At 44.2% G+C, this 26,480-nt stretch overlaps 1 protein-coding gene across 3 annotated transcripts in view; it reads left to right on the top strand.

Annotated features, from left to right (window-relative positions):
* MAMLD1 (mastermind like domain containing 1) overlaps nucleotides 1-25,485 on the top strand; it is a 344,661-nt gene extending 319,176 nt beyond the window's left edge. For 2 of the 3 annotated variants that reach the window (XM_074962616.1, XM_074962614.1), the window contains exons 3-5: nucleotides 20,810-20,956; nucleotides 22,759-22,840; nucleotides 23,108-25,485. In XM_074962616.1, coding sequence (XP_074818717.1) covers nucleotides 20,810-20,956; nucleotides 22,759-22,840; nucleotides 23,108-24,126 — 1,248 coding nt within the window. In that variant the 3' untranslated portion in view covers nucleotides 24,127-25,485. The remainder of the gene's footprint in view (nucleotides 1-20,809; nucleotides 20,957-22,758; nucleotides 22,841-23,107) is intronic. The other variant, XM_074962615.1, reaches the window with a different exon arrangement.
* Nucleotides 25,486-26,480: the final 995 nt, after the last annotated feature.

Raw genomic sequence — 26,480 nt, 5'->3', positions numbered from 1 at the left:
ATTTACATCTGGAATTAAGCTGTTCCTGCTGTATTTTTCCTGCTGTATTTTTGCTCTTCAGTTTATTGACAATAGTACTCTTTCCAGCCCCGTCCTCATGGGGGGCACAGCGCTGAAGGAAGAGCAATAACCATGGGCTGACTGACCATTCAGATTACTTTGACTGAGATTCAGAACAGAATTTCTCTAGGATCTGGAGAACCAAAGTCCTGCCACGGTACTAGTGAGGCTACGTAATCTGCTTGTGAATTTTCAGTGTCTGTCTTTTGATCTCATTATGTATTTCAGTATAGAACCTGCTAACTGAACAGAACCTCAGGAGAAACTGAAGTAAATACAGGACACACACACACACAACCCCCCCCCCCCGCCTTATGCAATCGTTCCATTCCGGAAAGCCTTGCGTAACTCGAATTTTGTGTAAGTCGGAAACGTATACCCTTACGTTATGCAAAAATTTCCTCAACTCGAAAATCCTATTTCTGGTTTATGGAACTTTTTCTGTAAGTTCAAATTTGCGTAAGTCGGGTCTTGCGTAACTCAGGGAGCGTCTGTAATTAAGTTTGTGTGTTTTATTTAAGCACCTTTAAATAAACCTTTATTTAAGCACCTGTTTTCATCTTCTTCAGCTATACCTGGATCATTACCTATGCTTCAAGTGAAGAAGACATCATTTTAAAATACATAAGGAAAAAAATTGTAAACCTCTTGAAGTCTCTGGTGAAAGTCTTACTTTACCATATAATGGCTTAGTTAAAAGATGCAATTGACTTTAATGTCTCTGTATTCTAAGATCAGGTCTTGGTACCATGAAGTGCTTCTGGATTTCTGAAGTGTGTGTGTGTAAAATATATAATGTCCTTGGCAGTTTGGTGCCTGATCTTGTCTTCTTCATGCACCCCAAATCTCCACTGATGTCACTGGGAGTTCTGAGTGCACAAGGAATGCGGTGTGGGGCCCTTGATGTGATAATTGTTTTATGATTAAACCGCTCCCAAAAGTGTGCTAGATGCTTCACAGACAACAGAGATAGATACATTCCCTGCCCTCAACAGAGACTCACATATCATTGAACTGACCTATTGTTGCTGAAATGTGAATGGCACTCCGTTATCGGAGAATATTGTGTATTGAATGGTTTAAGAGTACTTAAGATTAGCATGAGCAGAGAGAGAGAGTGATGTTATCATTATGTACTGACTGGCGTTCTGAAAAGATGTGAGTAGAGCCAGTCAACAATTTTCTGTACATGTTTTGTTTGTTTGTTTAATTTTCATTTTGTTTTGTTTTTTAAAAAAGGGAAATTTCTGCTTTCATTTAAAGTTGTCTTTTCCCCCCCCCCCCCCCCAAAACCTGAAAATTTTCCACTTTTGGTTTTTCTGGAAAATCCCAACTATTGCAAGAAAAACTTGAATTTTGTTTTCATCAAAATTATTTGTGGAGAGGTGGAACAGGGAAAATTCTTTGCACAACCAGCTCTGTGTGTGAGCTTTTTTTCTGATGCACACGCGGACAGGCTGGGGTTTTAATTTAAAAATGAGCAACTGTCCTGAATTAGAGTTCCTGTGTGAAATGAAGTCAGAGGGAAGGTCCAGATTGTACCTGCTTTACCCATTCTAGCTTTCCATGGTGTGGAACTGTGTCAGTTTTAACATGTTGGAGTCTTCCCAGATTCTGCATGGACTCTCTTTAAGCAAGAAATGTTGTTACACTATGGGGCAGTAATTTAGCTCTCTCCAGGACGTCTTGTTTTGTTTACGTACAAGTGTGAACAATACTGAGGGTTACCTAGGGGCTTCTGAAAGAATGATGATGTCCAGATGCCACTGTAAAGAAGATCTTGTCTCTAGAGTACTAATCCTTGCCCCATCTCTCTCTTAATTAAACGTTTTAGGGGCAGTTACATAATTGCTTTCTAGATTACTGCAAAGTGTAACTAAATGGTAAAGTTGTTTTGTACCCTCTCACAAAGTTTTTTTTTGCATTCTAACTGGGAGCAGATATTTTTAAAACCGTGACCACTATAATAACCCTTTCCAAACCAGACCTTTGTGTCTGAAAGTCTGGACTCCGAGGGAAATATAGAGTGCCTTTGCGTGCCCATGGTGTAACCTAAGAGCTTTAGCAAATAAGAAGGAATTAAAGTAATTCATAGTAACAGAGGCATGAAAACTCAAGTGACCTTCTGTAAATTCTCTGTGTGCATTTCTACCCCAGTGACACTATTTCCTCTCCTGTAACACTGTTCCTCCACGCCTTTGCTGCTCAGAAAACAAACAGCTACTCGTCTGGGAAACTGGCATGCATGTTTGCGAATACGTTACAGGCTTGAACGCGTATTTGTAACAGCAATTCATGATTGGGATGACGGGAAGGAAATGAGCAGGAAACATCATATTCTATCTCTCTCTGAAATCTTGCTCGTGAAAGATACGGTTACCACCATAATGATCGAATGCTAACTGATTCATTGTGCTGTGAGGCGGAGGAGCCAGGCGGGTTGTCTTCTTACTCAAACTCCACTTTGGTTTAGTTGCTGAGGAAGGGCAGGAGAGGGTTAGAAAGCTGCTGCCCCTACATCCAGTGCGTGTTTTTCTCAGAAAAGAAGAGGCGCCGCCAGCCAAGGGCTCTTTCCTTTGGAACCTGCGGCTGAGCAGGGCCCCTTTGGCTTGCAAAACGAAGCGGGCGGGCAGACAGCCCCTTTCCTGAATCCCAGGCAGGCAGGCAGGCACCAGGCGGCTGAAGGAAGAGAGGCACCAGGCTGAATTAGATTGCCTCACTGTCCAAAGCAGGCAGTCAGAGAGTCAGGCTTAATTGGTTTGCAGCTGTTCATTTTTCCCTTCCCCCTCTCCCCTGTGTCCTTTCCCCCTCCTCCTATCTGACCCCCACACCCACCATCACTCTAGCAGAACGGAAACCTCGCCAAGCTGGGAAGAAGTATCTGAATTGTCTGACTAATTTTTAGCAGCTTTTATACCCTTCCCTAAAGAGCAGCGGCAAAGAGGAAGGAAAGTAAAGCCTTTTAAGCAACAAACAAACAAACAAACCCTTCAGCAAAACCAAGTAATTTTAGTTGCACTGGATTTTTATTTATTTTTTTGGTGTGTATTTGGTGCAGGTGATGGTGTTGCGGTGTTTTGTTGTTGCTGAGTGGCTGAAGGCCAGTCTTTCCTCACTGTCCTTTAGCTGTTGCAAGCTGCGGCCAAGTGACTAGTGATTTTTGGGTGCTGTTGACAGAGACCTTTTAAAGGGGTTTCACTTTCAGAAAGTGCGAAACAACAGCCCTCTGGAAAATAGGCCAAGTTAGAGTGTCTCAAATTGGGCCCCTAAAATCACTGGTCAGTTCTGAAAATCTTGGCCTTCAATCCTAATTCTCAGGTTGTGTATGTTCAGGATGGGAGGATGCAATGGGAATTTTACACATTCCTGGTTTAGTTTAATTTTTGCACAGTTTACATTCTCCAAGCTGTATTGAAGATGATGGGATTGTGATCTTTCCCAGGCAGAAATGACAGGCACTGTTTGCCTCATATTCTCTCGATCCCATTGCATTCTCTGACTTCCTGGGGTCTACCTTTACAAACTGCACCCACGTGGGACTGAGATTCACCCAAGAGGAAACTTCACTTTAATATGATGCTCTTCTCTAATATCTTAGAAGTTGGTTGCCAACTCTTCTTTAGAATTATGATTGTCATGGAGGCTTCTTCAGAAAGAGGAGATGAGTATCAATCCCCCTTTCTTTTTGATCCATGAACCTTCACTTCTGTAAGTCCATCTACAAGCCCCATGGCTTCTTACAGTATCCTCTGAGTCAGGGTTTGAGGTTACCATGCCAAAAGAGCTCATGTCACAGAAGTTGGCCCGTTGGAAAAAACAACAATTTGATACATACCAGAGGAAAGACTCTGGAAGACGCAGCAGAGCATTTGTCAACTCCAGCGTAATTATTCATCCTGTGAAGTGGCCCAGTTCTACTCCGGATCTTGGCATCTCTGACTGTTCTTTACTCAAGAGCTCATATGCTGAATGCTGTAGTTTAGACAATCTCTAAATTATTTGCACTGCAGTGAAGTGCTACCTGAACTAGTATCTGGGAGAGACCGTGAGGGATTCCTCTTCCAGAACCAGCATAGTTTGCAATGTCTTCAGGATTGAGGGGTACACAGTCCAAAAGTTCTTGGGTTTCTTTTTCCTGAAAAATGTTTATCACCTCACTATTCTTGAGCTGAGGATCATCAGAAAAACTGTCTGATCCATTAGAGAATTCCTGTAGGACCAAGCCATCATGATCTGCTTGGACAAAGCCTCTGAAATGGCATTTGCCTCATCACACTAAGGTGTCAAAACATCTTGTTTTGGTGAGGAAGCACTTTTTTTGTTTCCTTACTTCCTTGGTGCTTCTGGTTTTAAGGGCCTGCCACTCAGCCCTGCTGGTGGGACTCCAGTTATCTATCAATTCACCCAGGTGGATGGATCCTGCCTTGCAGACAGGGTTTTAGCTCTGCTGGTATCCAAGTGGCAGTCTGCTTTTCTGGGTCCGTTCATCTCCAGTAGCAATGTCAAGCTAACCCAGTTTTGCAGCTTGTGTCAAGTGCCAGAGGGAACTTTTCTGGATGTCTCTTTAATTCCTGTGCTCGTAGAATTTAGTATATATTTTCCCTCCATTCCAGTGATTCACATGGTCCTTGGGGGTGGAAGTGGGAGAAGAGAAAGGAGGCCGTAACCCAGGGCTGGTTCATTCCTCTGGTAAAGCCAGTCGTGGATGTGCTTTTTCCCCCTCTCAGCCCAGATCTTTTGTCCCAGTAGCATATTGGGCCTCCCAACTTATTATGGTATCCACAGGTATGTTCCCTAGAGTGTCCTAGATATCTTCCTTCAGGTCACTGGATCTTCAGTGCCTTAGTGACAGCGTAAGGGAGTGAAAACACCCTAGTGAATTGAACCAGCATGCAGTGAATCTATGGCCATGTGATGTGGGAGCAATCAAGAGTTTAAGGTATGCTAATCTGTTTATATAGGAAATACTTGCTGGGAGTTTATTTTTATGATGTCTGCATTAGTATAAACCAGAGCTTGAAGTGGGCACCAGTTCTGTGTTTTGACACATTTCTCTTACTCCACAAGAGTGTAGTGGGGCAAGGGAGGCCTTCGTAGGGTCGGGCGGTTCTGGGAGCAAGTACTGTGGTGGGTGGGAGGATTTGTGTCTGTGGGAACGTTTATTAAGAAGTAAGGTGGATCTGGGATTTTTTTTTTTAATCTGTTCAACATGTACCTTTGTAGTGGCTCTGGCAGGGAGAGAGGGGAATGAAAACCTGCTCCACATGAGCCCTACAAAGGCGCTGAGCCTCGTGTCTCAGAGGGAAAAACTGTTGTGGTGAAATCTGGTGAAATCAGAAACCTTTTTCAATACAGATAAAAATCTTGTGAATGAAAGTATAACCTGAATTTTAATGAGAGCGGGTTACGTACCTGCAGGCCAGATCCAGGAGTTGTCACCTCTTTGTGAGAAGAGAGGCTATCACTGCACCCCCGCAATGGCATCTCCAAAAACCACTGAGTTGTTGCTCTCCCATATCCTCAGTGGGAGGAGGCAGGAATCCAGGGCAGTGTTTGGCCTCAGGACAATCTAGCATAGATACTCCCAGACCTGACCTCCAGCATCTTGTGAGATTCCTCCAGCCCCTAGCTGTGTGAAGTTAGCATAGGGCCCCACATCAGTGCTGCCTTTGCATGCCAGTCTGCACAACCAGAATGAAGGGAGCCTGAATTTGGCCGGCCATGAGGAGTTTCTTGAATCCCATCATAGCCCTTTTAATGATGGGGAGTGGTAGGTTCTGTTTTGTCCTGAGTTAATAACCAGTTCCTCGTTTAAAAATAACCCTGCAATTAAAACAAAATGCCTAACGATTTAGGATGTGACACTGCAGCACAACCAGTCTTCCTCGGCGTTGGGTCACTCCTGCTCTGAATATTTCCTAATTGCTTTACAAGAGGTATAACTGACGGGAGCAGCCGAATGAAATGCAGATGGTGACAAAGAGTTGTGCAAAGAGTTAGCCCTTTGAGGCTGGGAAAAGCTCTTACTTCAGGAGTTCTAAACTAGTTTGACTCCTTCTGTATAATGACTACTACTGTGCATTGCTTAAAGATATATACGAACAAAAAGGATCACTTTATTGTACGGCCCATTTTAACTCCTTCTGATGCCTGTGCCATCTCTCTCTCTCCCCTTCTCTCTAGTGTCCCTAGCCTCTGTTTGCCAGGAGCTGGGAATGGGCGACAGGGAATGAATCACTTGATGATTCCCTGTTCTGTTCATTCCCTCTGGGGCAGCTGGCATTGGCCACTGTGGATACTGGGCTAGATGGACCTGTGGTCTGACCCAGTATGGGCGTTCTTAGTTGTTGAGAGACTAAGACAGAGTAATTTTAAGGAATTCAGCTACTCTGCCCCGTCTGTGTCTCTCTCTCACCTCTCCCTCCCCCCCGCCCCGCATCTTCCACTGCATTTCAGCATGTGTACATCCGCAGGCAGAGTTTGTCCCTTGTATTCTATTTCAGGGCAACTAGCATTCCTTGGAATAGCTTGTCCATTGGTTAAAGTAGATGGAAACAGATAGGGGAGCACTGACCACAGCAGTCTGGGAGGAGCCGTGGGGAAGAAGGGGATCTCCTCTCTGCTCATTGCAGAGAAGAGGGGGATCAATGTGTCCCCCACCCCCATCCCTCACTTCATCCCAGGAGCTTGACTAAGTAGTGTAACTGTGGTCACAGGAACATGCTGGATAAAAGACCCTGTGTGCTGAGCCCTTTCTATGAACTTCCCAGCCCACACCAATGACCACCCCAGTGGAATGAAAAGCCTGCACCAGGTTAAGCCCACCAGCTGAGTTGCTTAAATCTACAAACACGAGTCTGCCTAAATTTTAAAAATAAAATTTTAGTGCTTTGGAATTGGGGATTATAAATAGCCCTCCTGGTGTGTTACTCCTGGCTGTGTGTTCCTAAGACATCACCGTGTTCATCATTTACCCTTGGAACAGTCTGTCTGCTTAATGAACGTGGCAAACAGAAGCGTCGCCTGTATTTGTATCTTGTGACGATGTTTGCAGTTGCGTGAAAAGGTGCCCGAAGACACAAGCATTCAGCACAGTTGCACTTACTTTGAGCGCTCAGACCCACAAGCGTCCACTGTTTGAGTAACAGTACACGCTGGACCAAGAGAGCTGAAATCCTGCCGTCAGCTAGCAAAAACAGTCATGTCGAAGCTGTGGAGTCTGTAGCCACGAAACCATAGCCACAAACCCGGACTCTCGTATGCAAGATAAACCCAAAGTAAATTTTAGAGAGTAGCATGATCTACAGCACTGATTACTGGACTGGGAGCCAGGGACTGCTGAGTTCCATTTCAGGGGCAGGATGGTTCTGTGGTTAGGGCACTAGGCTAGGACTTTAGCAACCTGAGTTCAACTCCCTGTTCTGCCACAGACTTCTTGGGTGAGTCATTTAGCTTTTCTGTGCCTCAGTTCCCCATCTGTAAAATGGGGATGGATAGCACTTTCCTACCTCACAGGAGTGATGTGAGGTCAAACGCATTAAAGATAGTGAGGAGTTCAGATACTGTGGTGATGGGGGCGGGCACATAAGTATCTTAGATAGATAGATAGCTGTGGCTCTCCTGCCTTCTTCCATAGCCTTGGGAAAGTCACTTCACCTCTCTCCCTCAGCAACATAGACACAGTATCCACCACACAGTGTTGTTGTGAGGAATAAGGAGATTATGTCCATATTTCTAGTGCATGCATCATTGTAGTGTCTAGGTGTCATAGTCAAGAATCAAAGGAGTATCCTGTCTCACTGATTATATGCATCATATTCTGCTTCTCTCTCAGGGCAAAATTCTTCCCTAGATACTCACAGACTAGTTACTGGGGCACAGGTTGGGACCATCATATAGCTGGTGTTCCCAGAAGGAATGCTGGCTGACTGGTGGGCAGTGTAATAATCTGTTTATTTGCAGTATACAATTTAGCCACTAGATGTCTCTGTGCACATTATAGGATTCCACACATGCCATGGAGCCTGGTAAACAAGGAAACGAAGCTGGAACTCAAACTGTGATGAAGCCTGTTTGTGTCTAAAGAAAATAACTTTAGCTACCATTGGTCTTTAAAAAGGGACTGCTCTTTAAAAAGTTCTGTGATTCTATATCTCCTGACAGGGTGCACACGTCAGAACAGTGCAGTCAGTATACATGAGTGAGGTGGGGCAGGGGGAGGGAATAGCACTTAGTAGGAACTGGTTTATTCTCCTAGGGAGATGATGGCAAGCCTGTATGCAGGGCATAAGAGAGGGAAACTCATTGGCCTCTCCCTCCTCATGCAGCTGAACAGGGATAGTCAGAATCTATTTGGTTATAATCTTGTGGGTGAGTCATTCTACTTTAGGGGAATCTCCTTCGTAGGCTCTTTCAGTGAGGGGAAAGCCCACAAAAAAAGAGAAGTAGCCTTCTCTAAAAGAGAGAAGACACAAACTCATCCTGCTGCCCTAAGGCCCACAGGAGTTTCACACTGAACTCCATCAGACATAGCCTCCCTGTAATGTTTGGAAGACATTGGGGAGAATCTATAATCTACAGCGGGCACAAACTTCCTGTTTTTCAGAACAGACACCTGTCCCTTGGGCTGATGGAGAAAACACTTGCCATCACCCAGAGGTGAACTGGGAAGGCAGTAATAGCAAATAAATGTCTTGGGACTTAAAAACACAAGTTAGAGTGTAAGGCCTGTATTTTTACTTCTGAGTACCTACCATTAAGTTCCTAAAAAGTGGCCTGATTTTGCACAGGTGCTGAGCACCTGCTCCTCCCATTGGCTTCTGTGGTGTTCAGCACTCGTGAAAATCAAGGCACTTACGTTTAGGCACCTAAATGTGGGTTTGGCTTATCTAGTTTACCATTAGAAACACTGATTTGAAAATTCAGGCTTTTGACTGCAGATTTAAGGGTTACAGTTCTTACTAAAGCCTGAAATCAAGATATTTCTTCTTTTCCCGCAGTGGTCATCATTACTCACAGAAGGCAGCTGGGGGACAGGGGGAGCTTGGGACTTATTTAAATGCACATGATATTTTTCTTGCATGCTGAACTCTTAATCAGGCCTGCATTTCACTGCAGATTAGCAGTATGTGTGACGCAGGACTCTGAGACCTCTTGAGGTACGGCATGTGCACAGATATGATCTTTTCTGACCCTTTCATTTGTTTACAGAAGTGTATACTGCGTGTGCGTGCTCGCTCGCTCTCTGTCACATATGCATGCGCAGCTAAAACCTTACAGCGGCAGGGAAGCTCAGTTTGCTTTTTTTTTTTTTTTTTTTTTTAATCATTGCAAAACAGGAACAAATGAGTGTGTCACTTTAAACCATGAGACCACTTAGTCCATAAAGACAGATTTGGCTTCTTTGTGCTTCCAGGGACAGGCCAGAATTCCATAGTGATCCCACTGTTCTCTCTCTCTCTCTTTCCCACTCGGCCTCCACCCACCTCTCCCTTCCACCCCCTTTCGAGATTTGCTTAACCTTTGCCTGCCTCTGTTTTTGTGGCTGGTAACCAGCAAAAGAATGGAATGGATTTAATGATTTGTTGGCTGCAGTGCCAGTATGATTAAGTCAATAAAGCTGCAAGCTGAAAACAGACAGGGTAGTTACAGTATATGACTTTAACCTTGTTAATGCATGTTTACGTCCTTCTGCCCACTGCATAGCCGTACATTGCATAAAGATGATCTGATCAATCTTTAACCCATTAAATAATTCATAAAGTGAGAGCAGACATCAGATACTTGCAAAGCGGATCAGTAACTATGGGGTCAGCAATAACTTTGGTTCCCTGGACCATATCCAGCATGTTTAAGCTATGGTGATGTCACCAGGCAAGCGTCTAATCTTAATCATTTGTATGCGAACAAAGGGAAGTTAACTGTTGACGTGCGAGGTCCTTTTGTGAAAGCAACGCTTGCAGTGGCTCAGCAATGTCCATGCCTCAAATGGAAGATGGAAATCTCAACAGCCTTCCCAAGACCTTTGAGTTTTCTGTGTCACTTTGAAAATTTGACCCTTTGGGTTTTTTAAATATATAAAGACACCTACGTCTCTTAAGCCCTCAAGTCCAATTTTCATTGGTGGTTGGAAGCCATGACAGCGGCACTGCCATAAGACCTGAGACTTTGGGGGTTGAGCAGGAAGGGGCGTAGACCAACAGAAGATTGAGTTTCAGGCCAAATGTCTCAACTTAGGCAGGTTTGCTCCGCCATAAAGCATCTTCAAAGGCTGGTTTGCTCAGTGTCTGGTCCATGGCATATTCTTTTCTGTAGCCAGGCTGGCCTCGTGGTTAAGTAACTGGACCAGGACTCAGGAGTTCCCAACTGTGGCACAGATTCCTTGTGTGACCTTGGACAAATCACTTAATCTCTCCATTCTTCAGTGTCCCCAAATAGGGGATAATTGTCTTCCAACTTGTAATGGCCTAGTGGCCTTTATGCCAGCTCTAGCAGATCACTGGAGTGCAGCGTGTCCGGGCCACACCTAGCATGCCCGCTTCCATGCCCTCTGTGTGCCAGCTACAACAACTCAGGACTCCACCACAGGGGCAGTGTGAAGGGGGGCTTTGCATAAGGAGAAGCTTTGTTTAGACTTGTAAAATAAAGGAAAAAATGGTTTGGGGTAGAATTTTCAAAGTTAAGTAAAGCAGTCAAGGATCTGACACCCATTGAATTACAATGGCAACTGAGTGCCTAATTCCCTTAGGTATTGCTGAAAAATTGCAGCCAGTGTGTAGTTGAACAGATTTTCAAACCTTGCCTCTGACATTATGCATGCATACATTTGCATGAGCAGATCCCCCACTTGTAGATCCAGAAGGCATTTGCATATGCAAATAAAGCAGTTAGATACTTGTGCACATAATTGTGGTACTTGCACACATGTGTAATTGCAGGCCAAAGTTTCAAACCAAGCCTGCACAGTATGCATCTATTTACTGGCAGACTTATTGGTTACAGAAAGCCAGACAGGTAAGGGATCAAAATAGTCTTTGTGAGCCAGATTGTCATGCACATCAGAACATATCTCAGAATCCAGTACACAGGCCCGATGGCTGAATTTCCCAGATACACAGCGATACTCACTGCGAGTGTGAGATCAGAATCTGCACCCGTCGGTGTGCTGATGCCAGTGTATGCTATCGGGAGCTAGGAATTAAGACCCCAAGAGCTAGTGCTGATTCCCCTGTTATTTAATTACTCTCTGTTGCTTTATGACTTGTACTGATCAGGACTGTTACATTAATTTGCCCTGTGTGGTTTTGCGATCTAGAGCTGTGGTCTCTGTTCATGAGAAGGTGCCCCAGAACTGATGGCAAATCAGATCTGATTTGAGAAAAAAATCCATGTTAATTTCCTATTAATTTTTAGCTTGGAATTTTCTGTTATGAATCTGAAAATCCTTCCTTCTCAGTCTCTTTATTTCCATAAACTAACCTATATTCACCCAGTGATGCTTTGTTAGCACTGCACCCACCATAGGGATATATTATGCATCTGGTAATTTTTGTGCATTGACTGGGGGGGAGGAGGGGAGTTGTGTATTTGTGGAGTGGGGGGGGGGTCTACTTGATGGAATATGGAGGTGCTCCAAGCATATGCTAATGCTGAATGGGGGGGTCCCAATTCCTGACCCATAGATAATATCCTACAAGTCACGTGAAGCTACCAAGGATTCCTGAGCTATAGCTTGAAATGCTTCAGTTATCTACAAATAAACACCATTAATTGCTTTTAGAGTGTGTCATGCAGTGGTTAAATAATGAGATCCTTGTTCATGTATTTGTACATCAGCCTGTTTGGAGGTGGGGGAAAAGTCTGAAGTGGTGAAATTATTTAAAATTAGTGGGGATATTTACAGGAAGGCATAAAGAACTGTCAGTAGTGGAAAGCGGCATTTTATGTTCTTGTCCCAAATGACCTTGCTCCAAGGACAAATCAGAGCTTGATGAAATGAAGCTGCAGATGGCTAGTGATCTCAACTCTGTAATAATGAAATGACACAAGAAAAAAATGAGCCCTCTCCAGTTTGCAAATACAATCTGAATGGAAGGGGGAAAGGAATTTTGAAGGGGAGATTATGTTGACTTGGTTATAGCATTTCAGCTCTGGGTGTCTAAATACATATTTCTCTTGATTTTTTTTTTAATTAGTGGCACTGTGTACATTAATAGTCAAGGGTGCCTTAACATATTTTTTTCTGTTTTTAGATGTTAGCACCTTGGCTGTGACTTTGGATTATCAATTGTTTTAGCCCAACATTTATTGTTTTGGTTTTTTTAAGTTGAGGAGCATTTGGAACTTGATTGGACCGATGACTTGATCTGGGAGTTTTAGGTACTCTGGTTTGGCAGGAAGGGATGAAAGCACGTAAGAGATTTAACAGTGAAAAAGTGATTGCTGCTCATGTGCATAATCTATATTATATATTTTAAAAAACATTAACTTAAAAAATGGAGCAATTCAAAAACTCTTTCTTTTAACCCAGTGGTTCTCAACCAGGGATCGGGGCCCCTTGGGGGCCACGAGCAGGTTTCAGGGGGTCTACGAATCAGGGCCAGCATTAGACTCACTGGGGCCCAGGGCAGAAAACCACCTGGGGCTGAAGCTGAAGCCTGAGCAATGTAGCTTCCCAGGGGCCCCTATAGTGTGGGGCCCTGGGCAATTGCCCTGCTTGCTACCCCCTAATGTCGGCCCTGGCTTTTATATGCAAAAAAACAGTTTTTGTGACACAGGTGGGCCGTGGAGTTTTTATAGCATGTTGGTGGTGGGGGGGCCTCAGAAAGAAAAAGAACCCCTGTTTTAACCCACTCCATCTTGATTTGGTCCAAGTATATAAAAATGGCAGAGATCTCCAGAACTGGGCAGGTGAAGGGCTAAATTGCCCCCTTAACACTGAATTTCCTGACTTTTGCCATGTTTGAGCCAAACCTCACATGGTTATTTCATCTGATCCTTCCCACCCCCTCCCCCAACTATTTAATATATATATTCAGCATCTGAAGCTGCCGCTTTCCTCTGTGGCTGCTCCTGTTGTGCATTCACCTACACTGACTCCTGCGAACCTCATCAACACCTCTGTTAGAGAGAGCGCCTTGACATCACACACAGATTCCTTGACTCAGACTGTATTTTATGGACGCGAGCCATTGCAGTTTGTCATTGGGGCTAGCGCAAGCTTGTAGAGGCGGTCAGAAAGGGCCTACTAGCCAAAATTGGGCGAGGTAAATACAGTTTTAGATTATCTCACTGAATTGCTAGGCAAGCTGCCCGCAGTGGGAACCAGAGTGCATTGTCAAGGGTTGGAGACTCATGACAGCTGAAACAAGCCAAATATAAATATTTTATTCTTTGCAGAGAATTCCATTTTGGACTTTGCCTGAATGGAATAGAGACGTGCAGGAAGTGTATGTGTGTAACTAAGGCAGGTGAATGTATTAGAAAGGGTAGTGACCAAAAGACCCTGCTCAAAATGAGTAAGACTCTTAGAATTCTGGCCTTGAATGGAGCAGCCAGCGTGGAACAATGTTCATGTGCTGAGGACGCCCTGGGATCGGGACTGCGGCAGAGCCTTTCCTACCATTCTGATTTCCTGGGTGCTTCCATAAGAGTGCATCTCCGATCCTGCTGCTGCCCTTCACTTGGGGAGGTGGAGTGCAGAAGATCCTCTTCCATGGTTGCCATTAATGATGCTCTGGCAGTCTGCCAGTAGGGGATGCCTGTACCAAAGGTGTGATTTGCAGTCTACTCCAGCCCCTCCTGGAAGGCAGGGAGTCACTTTTGATGGTTGGTACCGGGGCCACTCCTACTCTAAGGCTTGCTTACACTGCAGTGCACTGAACTGCCCTGGGGTTTATGCATCCCCACTTACATTGCGTATTCCACCTGTCTAGTAAGTGGAAAGCTGATTGTACTCCTGAACCAATCTCCTGTGCTCCTTCCTACTACCAATATCATGTTCATTAAAAACCCCTATTAGCATGTTCTAAGGTAGGCCTGATTAAGCATGCATTTTGCTCTGTATGAAGTAAAACAACCAATGCAATAACTTGCCGTAGGTTTTAGATATCTTTTTTGCTTTGTTCTGCTGAATAAAACCAGCTGGGAAAAAAAATGTGGCAAAATCCTTGCATTAAAGTTTTCACTCATTTGATTAATTGTTTTTGGAAGTGGGAGTTGGGCTGAATTTCCATCCTGTTAAAAGCCGGGATGCATTTATAAACAGAATTATGGATATTTCTCTTTTGAGCAGCATGCAACGTAAGAGCAGCTATAAGGAGATGAGCGTATTTTCTATTTTACTTGGCCAAAACAGTCCCGGGTGTAGTTGCCAACCAGGTTTAGTGATCTTGTCATTGCTTCCATCAAACAAGGAGGGTTAACTTTGAGTGATGCTGAACATGCCAGTGCCATAAGAACAGAAGAAAGACCTTAAAAGAAAATTTCCCCCCTCTTTTTTTACAAAACTGTATACCAGTGGATCACTTACAGTCTTCAAACAAAGCTTGTTCCTGACTGACAGCCCCTGAGATAAGCCTAGAAACTTGAGTCTGATAGTATTTCACATGGTTGTATATCAACTAAACGGCTGGAAGATGAAAAAAGAAAAGACCCACTGAGCTACACAGTTTGTTTTATCAATGCTTGTATATTGTGTTAAAACAAACAAACCAGAAAGAGGACGGTGGGGGGAGGGGGGGAGCTTCAGAAGACGTCTGAACTAAAAGGGTCAGTTTTATCTTGAAGTGCATCTTAGAAGTGGAGGTAGAATTGGCATGGGAGTGGGGGTGGAGAAGAAGAGGGGGAAGGAAAGGAAGAAATCTTTCCCCAAAGAGCAAATGTAAAGTCATATTAAAGACAACAAATAGGGTCTATAATCTGTGCATGCTGATTTAATGTAAACAGTCATGACCTATTATAACATCAGCTTTAAGTCATGTAACATGAAAATTCTGCCAATGCATGGGGGGCTTTGGGGAGGCGGGGGGAGAAAGGAGGTTGTTTGTACTAAGGTAGCCACATCTCAACCCAAATATTTTCACCTTTTAATATCCATTTAGATTAAAACTTATGGACGCATTGATAGCAGCTGCTTAGTAAAGGCTTGCACCAGGATTTTCCTTTTTTAACCATGTGCATGTCTCCACCCTCCTCCTGTTATGCAGCCTCTCAAGAATGCCAGGCAGAGGGAACACCATGTGTGGATTCTTTCTGGATCCTGCAACTGAGCCGAACAGGCAACTCTCATTGCAGTATAGTTTGATGCATGGAACAGCGGGATCTTTCTAATATAGTTATATTGCCAGAGTGCCTAGGAGCCCCAGTCACAGACCTGGGCCCTTTGTAGGAGCTGTACAGCCACAGAGGAAAAAGACAGTCACTGCCTCAGAGAGCTTACAAGACAGACAGACAGATGTGGGAGCACAAGGATACAGTGAGGCTGCTGTCTGAGGCCAGCACACATCTACATGTTCCCTGTACAGAAGAAAACTCTTACCTGTGTAGGTCAGGCTAGATGACCATGATGGTTCCTTCTGATCTTAAAGTCTGTGAGCTCACCCCTCCAAATGCTGTCCATAAATGACCTAATGAAGCTTCACGATACCCTGCAAGGTAGGAAAGCCTCATTCTTCCCATTTTACAGACATGTGAACTGGGCACATAGGGTATGTCTACACTGCAGTTAAACACCCACTGCTGGCCCATGCCAGCTGACTCAGGCTCGCAGGGCTCGGGCTCAGGGGCTGTATCATTGCAGTGTAGACGTTCAGGCTTAGGCTGGAGCCTGGGCTCTAGGACCCTGCAGTTAAACACCCCCTTAGCCCAAGACCCAGGAGCCCAAGTCAGCTGGCATGGGCCAGCCGTGGGTGTATAATTGCAATGTAGACATACCCGTAGAGGTTGTCTGATTAGCCCAGGCTTTGCAGTGAGTCAGTAGCAGAGCCAGAAATAGAACTGTTGAGGAGTTTTGTTGCAGTATCTCTTCTAGTTTGCTAGAATATAGCTTGTTTGTAACTACTTCAGCATTGTCTTGGCTAAGAAAGCTTGTTAGATGTTGGCACTAACATTTTATCCCCCCCCCCATATTAAGAGTGAAGAAGTCTGATCTGTGCTGCCTGTTTACCTTTGCATTTTGTCCTTATTCTTTGGTACAGTGGTTGCACTTAAACATTTACTTCTGTTTTGAGAGCTGTAATTACTGGATTCAGCTGTGAGCCCCATTTAAAGAAAAGGGACTATTTCTCAAACTGGCAGTGTCTTTCAAAAAGGAAGATACTTTTAAAGCTCAGTCACTGTATGCGTTTTTAATCAGATGCACTTCAGTTCTTCCACTGCTTGTTACTTTCGTTTGAGATGCACAGTTTTCACTAGCAAATACCCACTGTTCTTTGCAAAGCTGAGTCTATTTCTCACAATAACCCTGCTTTGACCTGGTTATCTGTTAACCACAAAGAATTCCGTTCTGATTAGTCCATCTGTTAACTGCTCAAATTCACATGACTTAGCTTTATTGTGAGGGTCTGTAATATAATGCTTAGTGGTCTCCACTGGCAGCTTATGTCTTGTAAAGTAAACGTGCCTTTCCGAAAGCCACTCTTCTGCAGGTCACTGTCTTCTTGATGTTTTCAATGACTTCGTCCAGCAGTTTGCAGTCCCCTTCTAAAATATATTGTAAATCTTCAATAGCTCTGGTCTTAACTTAGTGCATTTTAAAATTGAAGTTGCTTTATGTTCTATTCCTTAGAGTTCCACCTTAAGAGCAGATGGGAAAATATAGGAATGATAAATGAGACTGGTGCTTTTCAACTGTTTTTTAAAAAAACAGTGACCACTTTAGATTAAGGTTAATGGGATTCTTGCCTGCCCATCCAGGGTGACTAACCCCCTCAAGATGACGTTGGGGAAGTCCTGTTTGTTAATGAAGACTCATGAAGAATTAAGGACTGTAACTTTCCAGATTCTCACCTAAGTGAACACGTGTGTGATTACTGGATGAACAGCAAAGAGCTGGAGTTTCAGAAATGCGGTCATGTTGTTGACACAACGAATTTGCGTGTGCACTTACTGCAACTGGAAGCCACAGAAGCGTGAATGTGCATGGCTTGTAAACGTGGGCCCAGATCCAGCCAAGTACTTAAGCATGTGCTTAACTTTCAGCCGCGCGTAGTGTCTAGTAAAAAGAAAAGGCGGACTTGTGGCACCTTAGAGACTAATAAATTTATTTGAGCAGAAGCTTTTGTGAGCTACAGCTCACTTCATCGGATGTTAGTCTCTAAGGTGCCACAAGTCCTCCTTTTCTTTTTGCGGATACAGACTAACACGGCTGCTACTCTGAAAGTCATCTCTAGTGGGACTATTCATGGCCTTTGAGTTAAGCACACGTGTAAATGCTTTGCTGGATCAGAGCCATAATTGCTGTGACTGCACACTCAGTCCCAGGAATCACCTGTGCTGTGTGTGCATACGTACATTTCTAACAGTGAGTCACCGCATATGCTGTTTATGCTTGTGAATGGCCAGTGATGCATCTGACCCATCATTGGTGTACACAAAGAGCAGGGTTTTCTCCCACAGGTGTAATGGTTGAACCTGAGCATGGATACTAAGCATACACACTCCTGAAAACTGCTCTGACTCTTGCTGCCTAACTCCCAACACAAGCACCCGATGCTGGGTCTCTATCCACCGACTCACAGCACCAATCCCATCTCCAACATAAATGGCCAAACTGGAAAGCCCACTGAGTACCGTAGAGCTCTGAAACTGCCGTGTGACAGTTTGCCTAGCAACAGAACCACATGCTTTCAACATTTCCAGGCTCCTTATAATGTGCTGTTTGGTTAAAAATTCTGTTGATTCGATGTTTTAATTTGAGTTTTGGAGTGAGAGAGAGAAGCTGTGATGTATTACGAAAAACACAAGAGGAATTCAATGACTGCACACCAGGCATTCATATCTTTGGATGTAGCCCACAAGTAACTAAACGCACCCCTAGATGTGTGAACACCCAGGGCTGTGGTCTCTGGCTTTGAAATTCAAATCCTACCCGAGATGCTATCTTCCTGAAATTTAAAATGGGATAGCCCAAAGCATGGACCAGTTCAGGTTGTGGCTTGTTTGGCTTGGCCTTAGCATGGGAAATGATTTTTCTTGGGGAGTGATGAAAAGGAAAAATGTTTAAAGTTCATTAACCTTTGATACAGATAGCAGCATCCTTTAGACCACATGCAAGAGCTATTCTTAGTCATGACACTTACATGGTTATTTACTACTGTAAGGGAATGCAGTAGTTCCCACTAGTGGTGAAAATAAGAGGTGTTTTGTTTTTGTTTTTTTGCTCATCCTAAACATGAACTATAAAATGAAAGACTTTGAATTTCTTCCTTGTTTCCCCCCCACCTTTTTTTTTGGCCTAATTTTCCCCCAAGCAAAAATGTGCATATATATTATTTTTCTTTAGTGGCTAATTAAATGTTATGCAACACTTCTCCCAAATGTAGCAACCTATTCTGGGTATTTGCAAATGAACTTGGCTGATTGTCCTTCTTCCAGCAAAATCCCATATTGTTAGGCCATTCTGCTGCAGCCCAAGAGCTGCAATTAGTAATGTGATTTCCCCTTCTTTACCATTAATAATATGGAAAAACCAACATTATTTTCTTAATTAGGTTTCGGATAAATTAGAATGAGGTGGACACGATTAGTTAAAAAAAACAAAAGAAGAAGAAGAAGACGACTTTAATGTTATGACTTGTTAATGCAATAGCCCTGAGCGAAACAGAATGATTGTCCTTGCACTAAACTTGTTTGCTTCAGTAAGCACAGACCCTCTGCACGCAACAAGACAAGTTGGGAGGAAATTGGGTAGATGGCAGGGATTTTAGTGATATGAACATTTCAGTGTCTTTCATGTGCAGAGTACACAAACTGAATGCCTGCTCTTTCAAATATTACCCTAGAGGCAATCCATATTATTCAAAGCTTAACTATGGCTGCAGAATAATATCTGACATGAAAGCAAAACACTAGCTTTACATGAACTTTTGTATTTACATCAGAAGTAAATCATATTTACTTCTCTTCCCCTCCTTCTCCTTCTGTGGGAGGGAGGAGAGAAAAGGAATAGTGTCCAGTAGGATTGTAAGCAGAGCAGTGGTAATAATGTCTGGTCTTGTGAGACTGCCCATGAATAGGAATGATAATGAGTTCAGTGATGAGTTGCAGGTTTGTGTCTTTTGGTGAATTATCTCACAGGCATTTACATTTCATCAATTGTGGTTTTGCATAATAGACCTAAGTGCTGCAACAAAAGGAGGCACCATAAAAGTGAGTAATTTCAGTGACCTTCTTGGTAATCGCTCCTATTTTTAAAAAAGTATACATCTCCGAATGACCGGGGCAATCTCTTATAGTGAAACCATCGCGAAAGGCGTTCCTGCTCTGACAGCCTGGCTTTTGACAAACACCCTCCAACGTCTCCTTCTGGTCACTCCAAACCATTGCTGGTATCCTGTTTGCTCCATTTTAGCATGATTCTCATTGTCAGATGTCAAAAGGCAACAACCATTTTCTTCTTGCTTATCTTCTGATAACATTGATTCTCAGACAAAGGATGTGGGCTTCCATTCTGAAAACAAAGGAAACATGGCCTGGTTAAGAATGCTGGATATAATGTACATAATTCTTTCTGCCAATAATAACAAAGCATCATAAATAATGTAAAAGCTGGATGTTAAAATGGGGACTATACTGATAGCTACTGTGCCTGGGTATAGAGTTTGCTGGAGTATTTCCCTGCTCTTCCTCTTCTTCACTGAAGACGTGGCTTTTTCACTTATTTTTCTTCCCCTAATTACATGCTACCTCTGTAAGATGTTTTGGCTTAAATGTTTCTGACTTCCTCTTCCTTTCAGGTTCTGCTCCCAGAATCTTTGGGGTGCTGTTATGATGGGCTTTAGAATTTTCCCCTCTGTTCGTCTTGGGTCAATTTCTCAGGTGGCATAAATTGACACCGATCCGTTATTGACCACAATGGAGCGATTCCAGTTCCCACCAGCTGGGTATCTGGCTCATTGATTCCAGTGGAGTAACGCTGATTGATGCCAGTTGGGAATCTGGCTCTTCCCTCCTCTGCATATTCAGGTTCTTGCCTTGTTTCCAGATCATCCTAACCAGGAGCTTTCCCCTCTGATGCTGGTCTCCCCCACTCCCAGCTCTCTGCATGACCTTGGCTCTCCTTTTCCTAAGTTTTCCGCAGTGTGTGTCTCCTTTCTATCCGATATCTACTAGCTCCTGCTTTACTCCAGCTCTTCTTCCTTTGTCTGTTAGCATCACATTGGGGAATTAGTGGAGAATGTAGGGCTTGATTCACATCCCTTCTGCCAGTTATACACCCATGTGACTCCATTGATCCCAGTGAATCAGTCTCCTAGCTGTGGGCCAGGAACAAAGAACTTTGGATTAACCTTTGATCCCTCAGTTTCTTCCTGTGTTGATACTCTGAAGTCAGAGCAGTCCACTGCTACTCATTACAACAGCCACAATGTGCACCATTCAGTGTTGCAGTCTCTGTAAAAATCCAGAAGATGCAATTCAGGATGGAACAGCAACTGGGCTGGAGGGGGGCATCAGTGGATGGGACAATGGCTTCTGTTGTGTCTCCCTGGTGAGACTGATTTTTTTTTCTCTTTTTTATCTTTCTTGGCAGGATCAAAATCCTGGAATTGTTACCAGACTTCAGGAGCCAGGCACCATACCAAGCGGAGGCTCGGTGCCTGCGCCAACTACGGTGAACGGATATACGATGAGGAACCATTTGCTGAAGCAGCAAATCATAAGACGGCAGCTAATGCAGGTTCGGCTTGCTGTGCCTACGTGACTCCTGTAATGTATACGTGGCCACTGTTAAAGTGAGAAGTGCTGCGTAAGAAATGGCTGTTGCAGAGTATTGCTGGAGTGTGGGAAAGCAACAGGCTGGGTCTGAGTATCGGTCCATAGAGTCCAGCCTTCTGTCTCTGAGAAAGGCCAGCACCAGTTGCAGTGGGGGAAGAGTGTGTGTGTGTGTGTGTGTGTGTGTGTGTGTGTGTGTGTGTGTGTGTGTGTGTGTGTGTGTGTGTGTGTGTGTGTGTGTGTGTGTGTGTGTGTGTGTACACATAAAAATATGTTTTTGTGGAAGAGGAACACGGCCACCTCCACGCTGCTGTTTCCATCCCCTGCAGTCCAGGGTCTGTGCTAGGAGAGAGGGCAGATGCTGAGGGCTCTGGCTTAAGGAGTGAGTGAGGCAGGGTTAGGGGGATGCTCTTCATTCCCACCCCCTCCAGCACCATAGGGATTCCTCCCAGTAGATGGTCCAGTCCCAGGTTGTAGTCCCCTTTGCACTGAGCTTGCCACTCCTCCCAGGAGCCGGGGAAGCCCTGGCAGCAGAGGCTGCGTTGGAGCCTTGCTGTCAGGGAGCCAGGGTGGGAGGGGCTGCCAGGGATCAGAGGCAGTGAGGAGGCACAGAACCTCTGTGTGCATGGCCCTGGCTTCCCATGGATCCTGAGGAAACTGCCAGGTTTGGGGCGATCAGACCCCTCTCCCCAAGAGGACAGTGCAGCGGGAGCTCCATGAGGGAACCTTGCTGAGATTTCCTCACCAGGCCTGTCCTGCGCTTGGTAGCTGGAGTTACTGGCTGTCTGCCTCCTCTCTCTGCTTTTGCCTCCTTCTCACTACCAAAATGGCCCCCTCCTGACCTGCCCCATGCCTGTCTGTGCTGGTGTTGTGGGGCACTCATTCCAGTCCACACTGTGCTCTCTGCACTGTATGTGCTGTCACAGAGCAGACAGCACAGCACCATTTGGAAGGACATGGCCAGAGCTCCCAGTAGCACAGGGCAGGCTGTGCTGGAGAAGGTGCCTCTGAAACAGAAGGAAAAGTGCACGGCATACAAGTCAGCTCACTTTAGGCAGAGCCAGCAATATCTTGGTAAGGAAGGAGCTCCCCATGGGTTCTCCCTGTGGGCCCACAGTAGGTTTTGGTTTAAAATGGAGATCTGGCCTACACACGAGAGTAGAGCCATCTTCCCAACACACTCGCAGCCACCAGCAGTCTCCTCCGTCAATCTGCCCCCTGAAGGCTGCCCCATTTCTGTTCGTTCACATGCTGTGAGCACCTTTCAGTTCCACCCCCAAGAATCTGGTGCTTCAAAGGATATGCCCAGACAGTTGGCCCAGTGGATTCTGGGGAGACCCAAAGATTCCTGCAGCACACAGAGCCTGATCCACTGAGGACAATGGAAAGACTCCCAGTGGGCTTTGAATCAGGCCCCGGTTGAGCAGAAACAAGGAGAGCTGGGGGTAGAACCCCCTAGCCCCCAGGTGGGTGAACAAAGTGGTCCCAATGTCATTCCAGCTCCCCTGCAGAGGTGGACCTGCTTACACAATTTTTGCCTAAGGCAGCCCCTGCTTGGACTGTGCTATTTAGAGGACACCTTTGCAAGAAGGGGCATGTGAACAATTAAGTTCCTGACTGAAATGAACTGTCTGGGCTGCACATCTGAAGAGCTTATGTGTGTAGCTGGGTAGTTGTTAGTGTCCAACTGGCCACACTTCAGATGTCTGCTGTTATTTTTGTTCCTTGAGAGGCTGCAACGTGACAACTCTTTCTCTTGTTTTCCAGGAGAAGCAGAAACAAACCATGCTGGGCGTAGCGTCTGAGCAGAGGAGTTCATTTGCCCCCCAACAGATGAATCAGTTTCAGGGTAAGGAGTGAAAGTGTGTGCTACTAAAAATGCAGGGCTCTTAATGATACTTTGCACTGAAAGAAAACCATTCTACATTTTGTCACATAAGATGGCATTCTCCTCTTTTGTTATCACTCAAGTAGTAACTCTGTGACAAGGAATGCTGTGGCGAGGCCTGTTTAATGAAAGAGGGGAATTAAAGCAAAGCATCCTATTAAAAATCTGCCACGTTTCAGGGATAAATGCACCCTTAATGTTTAACATATTACCTGTTTTTGTATACAGCAGTACCACAACCTATTCCTACTGACTGCGGTCAGTCCATGCCAGCTCCTCCACTGAATCACCGCATGATGCCATCCAACCCGGGAATACTTCAGAACACCTTGGGCTCCGGACTGACTCCAACCTCTGTTACCCAGAACAGTGGGACAATGGTAATGATTCCGCATAATCCTGGGAAACAGCAAGGGATTTTCCCACCTAATTCCGATTTTAACATCCCTCTGCGACCAAACCAAACCTCTCTGGGCATGCACTCAGGATGCCAAACGGTTCACAGCCATCCTACTGTCCGGCCAGGAATGACATTGTCTAGCTTTAGTTCCAGTTCCTTAACAAATCACTCAGCAACTCAGCAACACTTAAGACAGCCTAGTATGCCAAGAATTTCTACTGTCTACCCCAATGCATCTGCTCAGATGTGGACACCGACTGGGGTTTCAAGAATGCCAAATCAAAGCCAAATGGATACCAGCATGCAGCAATTCTCCAGTAACCCTCTCGTCTCCAAACAGAACGTGAGACCAAATATTCCAGGTCAGCAGTTTTCCCACCAGGCTGTAGCACCGCCTAATCAGATTGCGCCTGGAGTCCAGGTCAGACAGATACAAAAACTAAACCTGGGACAGTCCGGCCAGAGCCTGAGCACGCTGAATAATCAGAACTTGAGACACGGTTTAACCAGAGGACCATTGCCAGCTATGAATGTTATGAAATCCATGCCACAAGGCATGTCCAGTTTTAACCAGCTCAATCCTGCTCAAGGACTCTGCCCGCCAAGTTACCCCTCCGCAGGCCAGCTGTCAGGAACATTCAACAGAATGAATACTGCTTCCGAGCTGCCGCAGTATGACTTTGTGCCACAACAGAGCAATTCGATCTTGCCTGGAAACTGCAGCGAGACTGACTTCATAGACTCCCTTATGAAGAACAGTAGCAACAATGATGAAGACTGGTTGAACAATTTGACAATGATAGACGACATTTTGGGACAGCACGCTCAAAGCTCCGGACATGTTTAGCTCATAGGGAAGCAGACTGACCTGTAAATAACTTAAGTATGACTTTTCAAAGTAAAAACAAACCAACAAAAATTGCCTCCTCTTTCAATACTGAATGAACGGACGCGGCCAATTCTTTGTCTGCATCAAAGTTTAATATTGGCAGTTTTTCAGATGACTGTATATATTTGAATATTTTATAAATTATGTTTTCCTAAACATTAAATATAGAAGTATTTATACTTCTTTTCTGGACTGTTTGTAAATAGATCTATAGCATACATTTTTTGTTTTATTATAGGAAATTCATTATACCTTGTTATAAATATGCAAATAATATTGTTAGTTTCAGTAATACTGTGTATTACAGCATAAAATACTTATGTTTTTGACATAACTTAACACATGATCTAGGGGTATCCGTGCAAACTGGCTAAACAGGAAGCAAATGTGGTAATTTAGCTCCCTTGTCAAGAAGGAAGATTGAGGAGTTGCGTTTTTTTTTTTTAAACTGTCAACCTATTCAGAGCACCCATCCTGCAAACCGATCCTCGTGAGTGGATCCCATCAGGGCTTCATGCAGGTGGAGGGATCCACCCGCAGATACCCGACTGCAGCAGAGTTTTCAGTCAGGATACACTTCCTCCATATGTTGATGAGAGCGTTGAACGCATTAACTGTCTAGTACTGAGTATATACTCATAATAGTACAACTGTTAACACAGACTACGTGACTATAGATTGCAACCAATTGAAGAATTATGGTGTGAAATGAGTGACACCTGAAGAGCAAACATCAGCCAAACACTGTAAAGCCTCTGTATGGAGGTATTATCCAATGACACAATAGTTCTGGTTTGCACACCTCTGCCATGTATATTTGTAGTGTACAGGTGATTTGTTCCTGGTTTCAAGGCTTTTCATAATTTTCTGATTTTAACGTGAGACTTGTTTTTTTTCCACGGGGAAAAGTCTATCAACATTAATAGTTAATTTTTTGATGTTTTTGTCAGCTACTATTGTCATATGTATATTTAAGTCTGTTTATAAAAGATCCACTGTACTGTAAACTTCTTAAAATGTTCATACTTTGTGTAATCATATTTTAATAGTCACATCATACTTTGCAATACATTTGTAATATAACGTCAGCTTCAAGCACAGAATGTTTTTTCTTCATACCATAATAAACTGCCAGGGGAAAATTGCATATATTTTATGTTTTTATTTCATAGAAGCAGCATTTTGTAGCCGCAAACATTTGATTTGAATTATTTCACTGTTTTCCAGGATGTTAGAACATCATTCGAATACCTTGTATAAATGTATATGTGCTATTACTAGAAGAAATGAGGGAGAGGAAGAATTGAATTAAGCAGGCTAGAATTTCAATTTTGGATGGGATTTCCTATGCCAGCTTTACCCATCCTTTCAAATGCAATTATAAATGAATCCAGACAACTCTATCTGTTTTTTATATAGCACCTATCACCATAGTTATTTAGGCGACACTTCTTATTATCCAGAAATATAAATTAATCTAGATTTTGGAACTATTGCTTTGACAACTCTTTATTTTTACCTGTAAATATCTGTTGGCCTATCTGGAAAATGCAACTGTTCCATGCCCAGTGTAAAGTGGTTCAGGGCAATTGTGCAGATGCTGTGTTGCTAGAGCCATGCCATATCATCTCGTAATATATACGGTAAATATTATATATGTGTGCGTGTGTGGGGGACAGAGTTGAGCCACTCCATTCATTTTAGATAGAGACGTAAGCCCTTTACAGGAGAGCTCGAGATATAAAAAGCTACTGCCTGCTCTGGGGGGCAGGATATCTGGGTCTTAAAAATATGCAAGTGAAGCTATAGTTAAATCAACTCCATATAAGCTGAATCCGAAAAGGCTGCAAACCTTTTGGGAAAATAAAATCATGCTGTTCGGGAAGAATTTTGCAACCTCTCAGTGTAGGGGTGGGGGATCATCCCAACCCCTGCCTACCAAAAAGCCTATAAGAAATCAGTCTGGGTGAGTAAACCTCCAGGAGATCTCCTCTGTGGAATCTTCCCCAGATGATTCCATTGGGGCGAGGCAGGGTGTGCCTCTGTTATGGAATAAGTAAGGGTTCTTCCCCTCCAGATTCCCTAGATCTGCCAGAGGCACATGCGCATCTGAATGGGCACTGCCCCACACAGACGCTCTGGCCTTTTCCCCATTCCCTGCCAAGGACAGTGCAAGGGAGCCCCGCTGCCATGGCTTCCGTCTCTGGCCACTGCTCCCAGCCATCGTATATGGCATGGGGGAAAGGAAGAGTGAATGCCATCTCCGCTGCTTTGTTCTGGATGGATTTCCTGGCAGGGTACCGCTGAGGATG

This window comes from Natator depressus, chromosome 9, assembly GCF_965152275.1.
Source record: "Natator depressus isolate rNatDep1 chromosome 9, rNatDep2.hap1, whole genome shotgun sequence".
Lineage (NCBI taxonomy): Eukaryota > Metazoa > Chordata > Testudines > Cheloniidae > Natator > Natator depressus.
The sequence above is the reverse complement of the archived record's forward strand: the minus strand, read 5'-3'. Positions and strand labels throughout refer to the sequence as shown.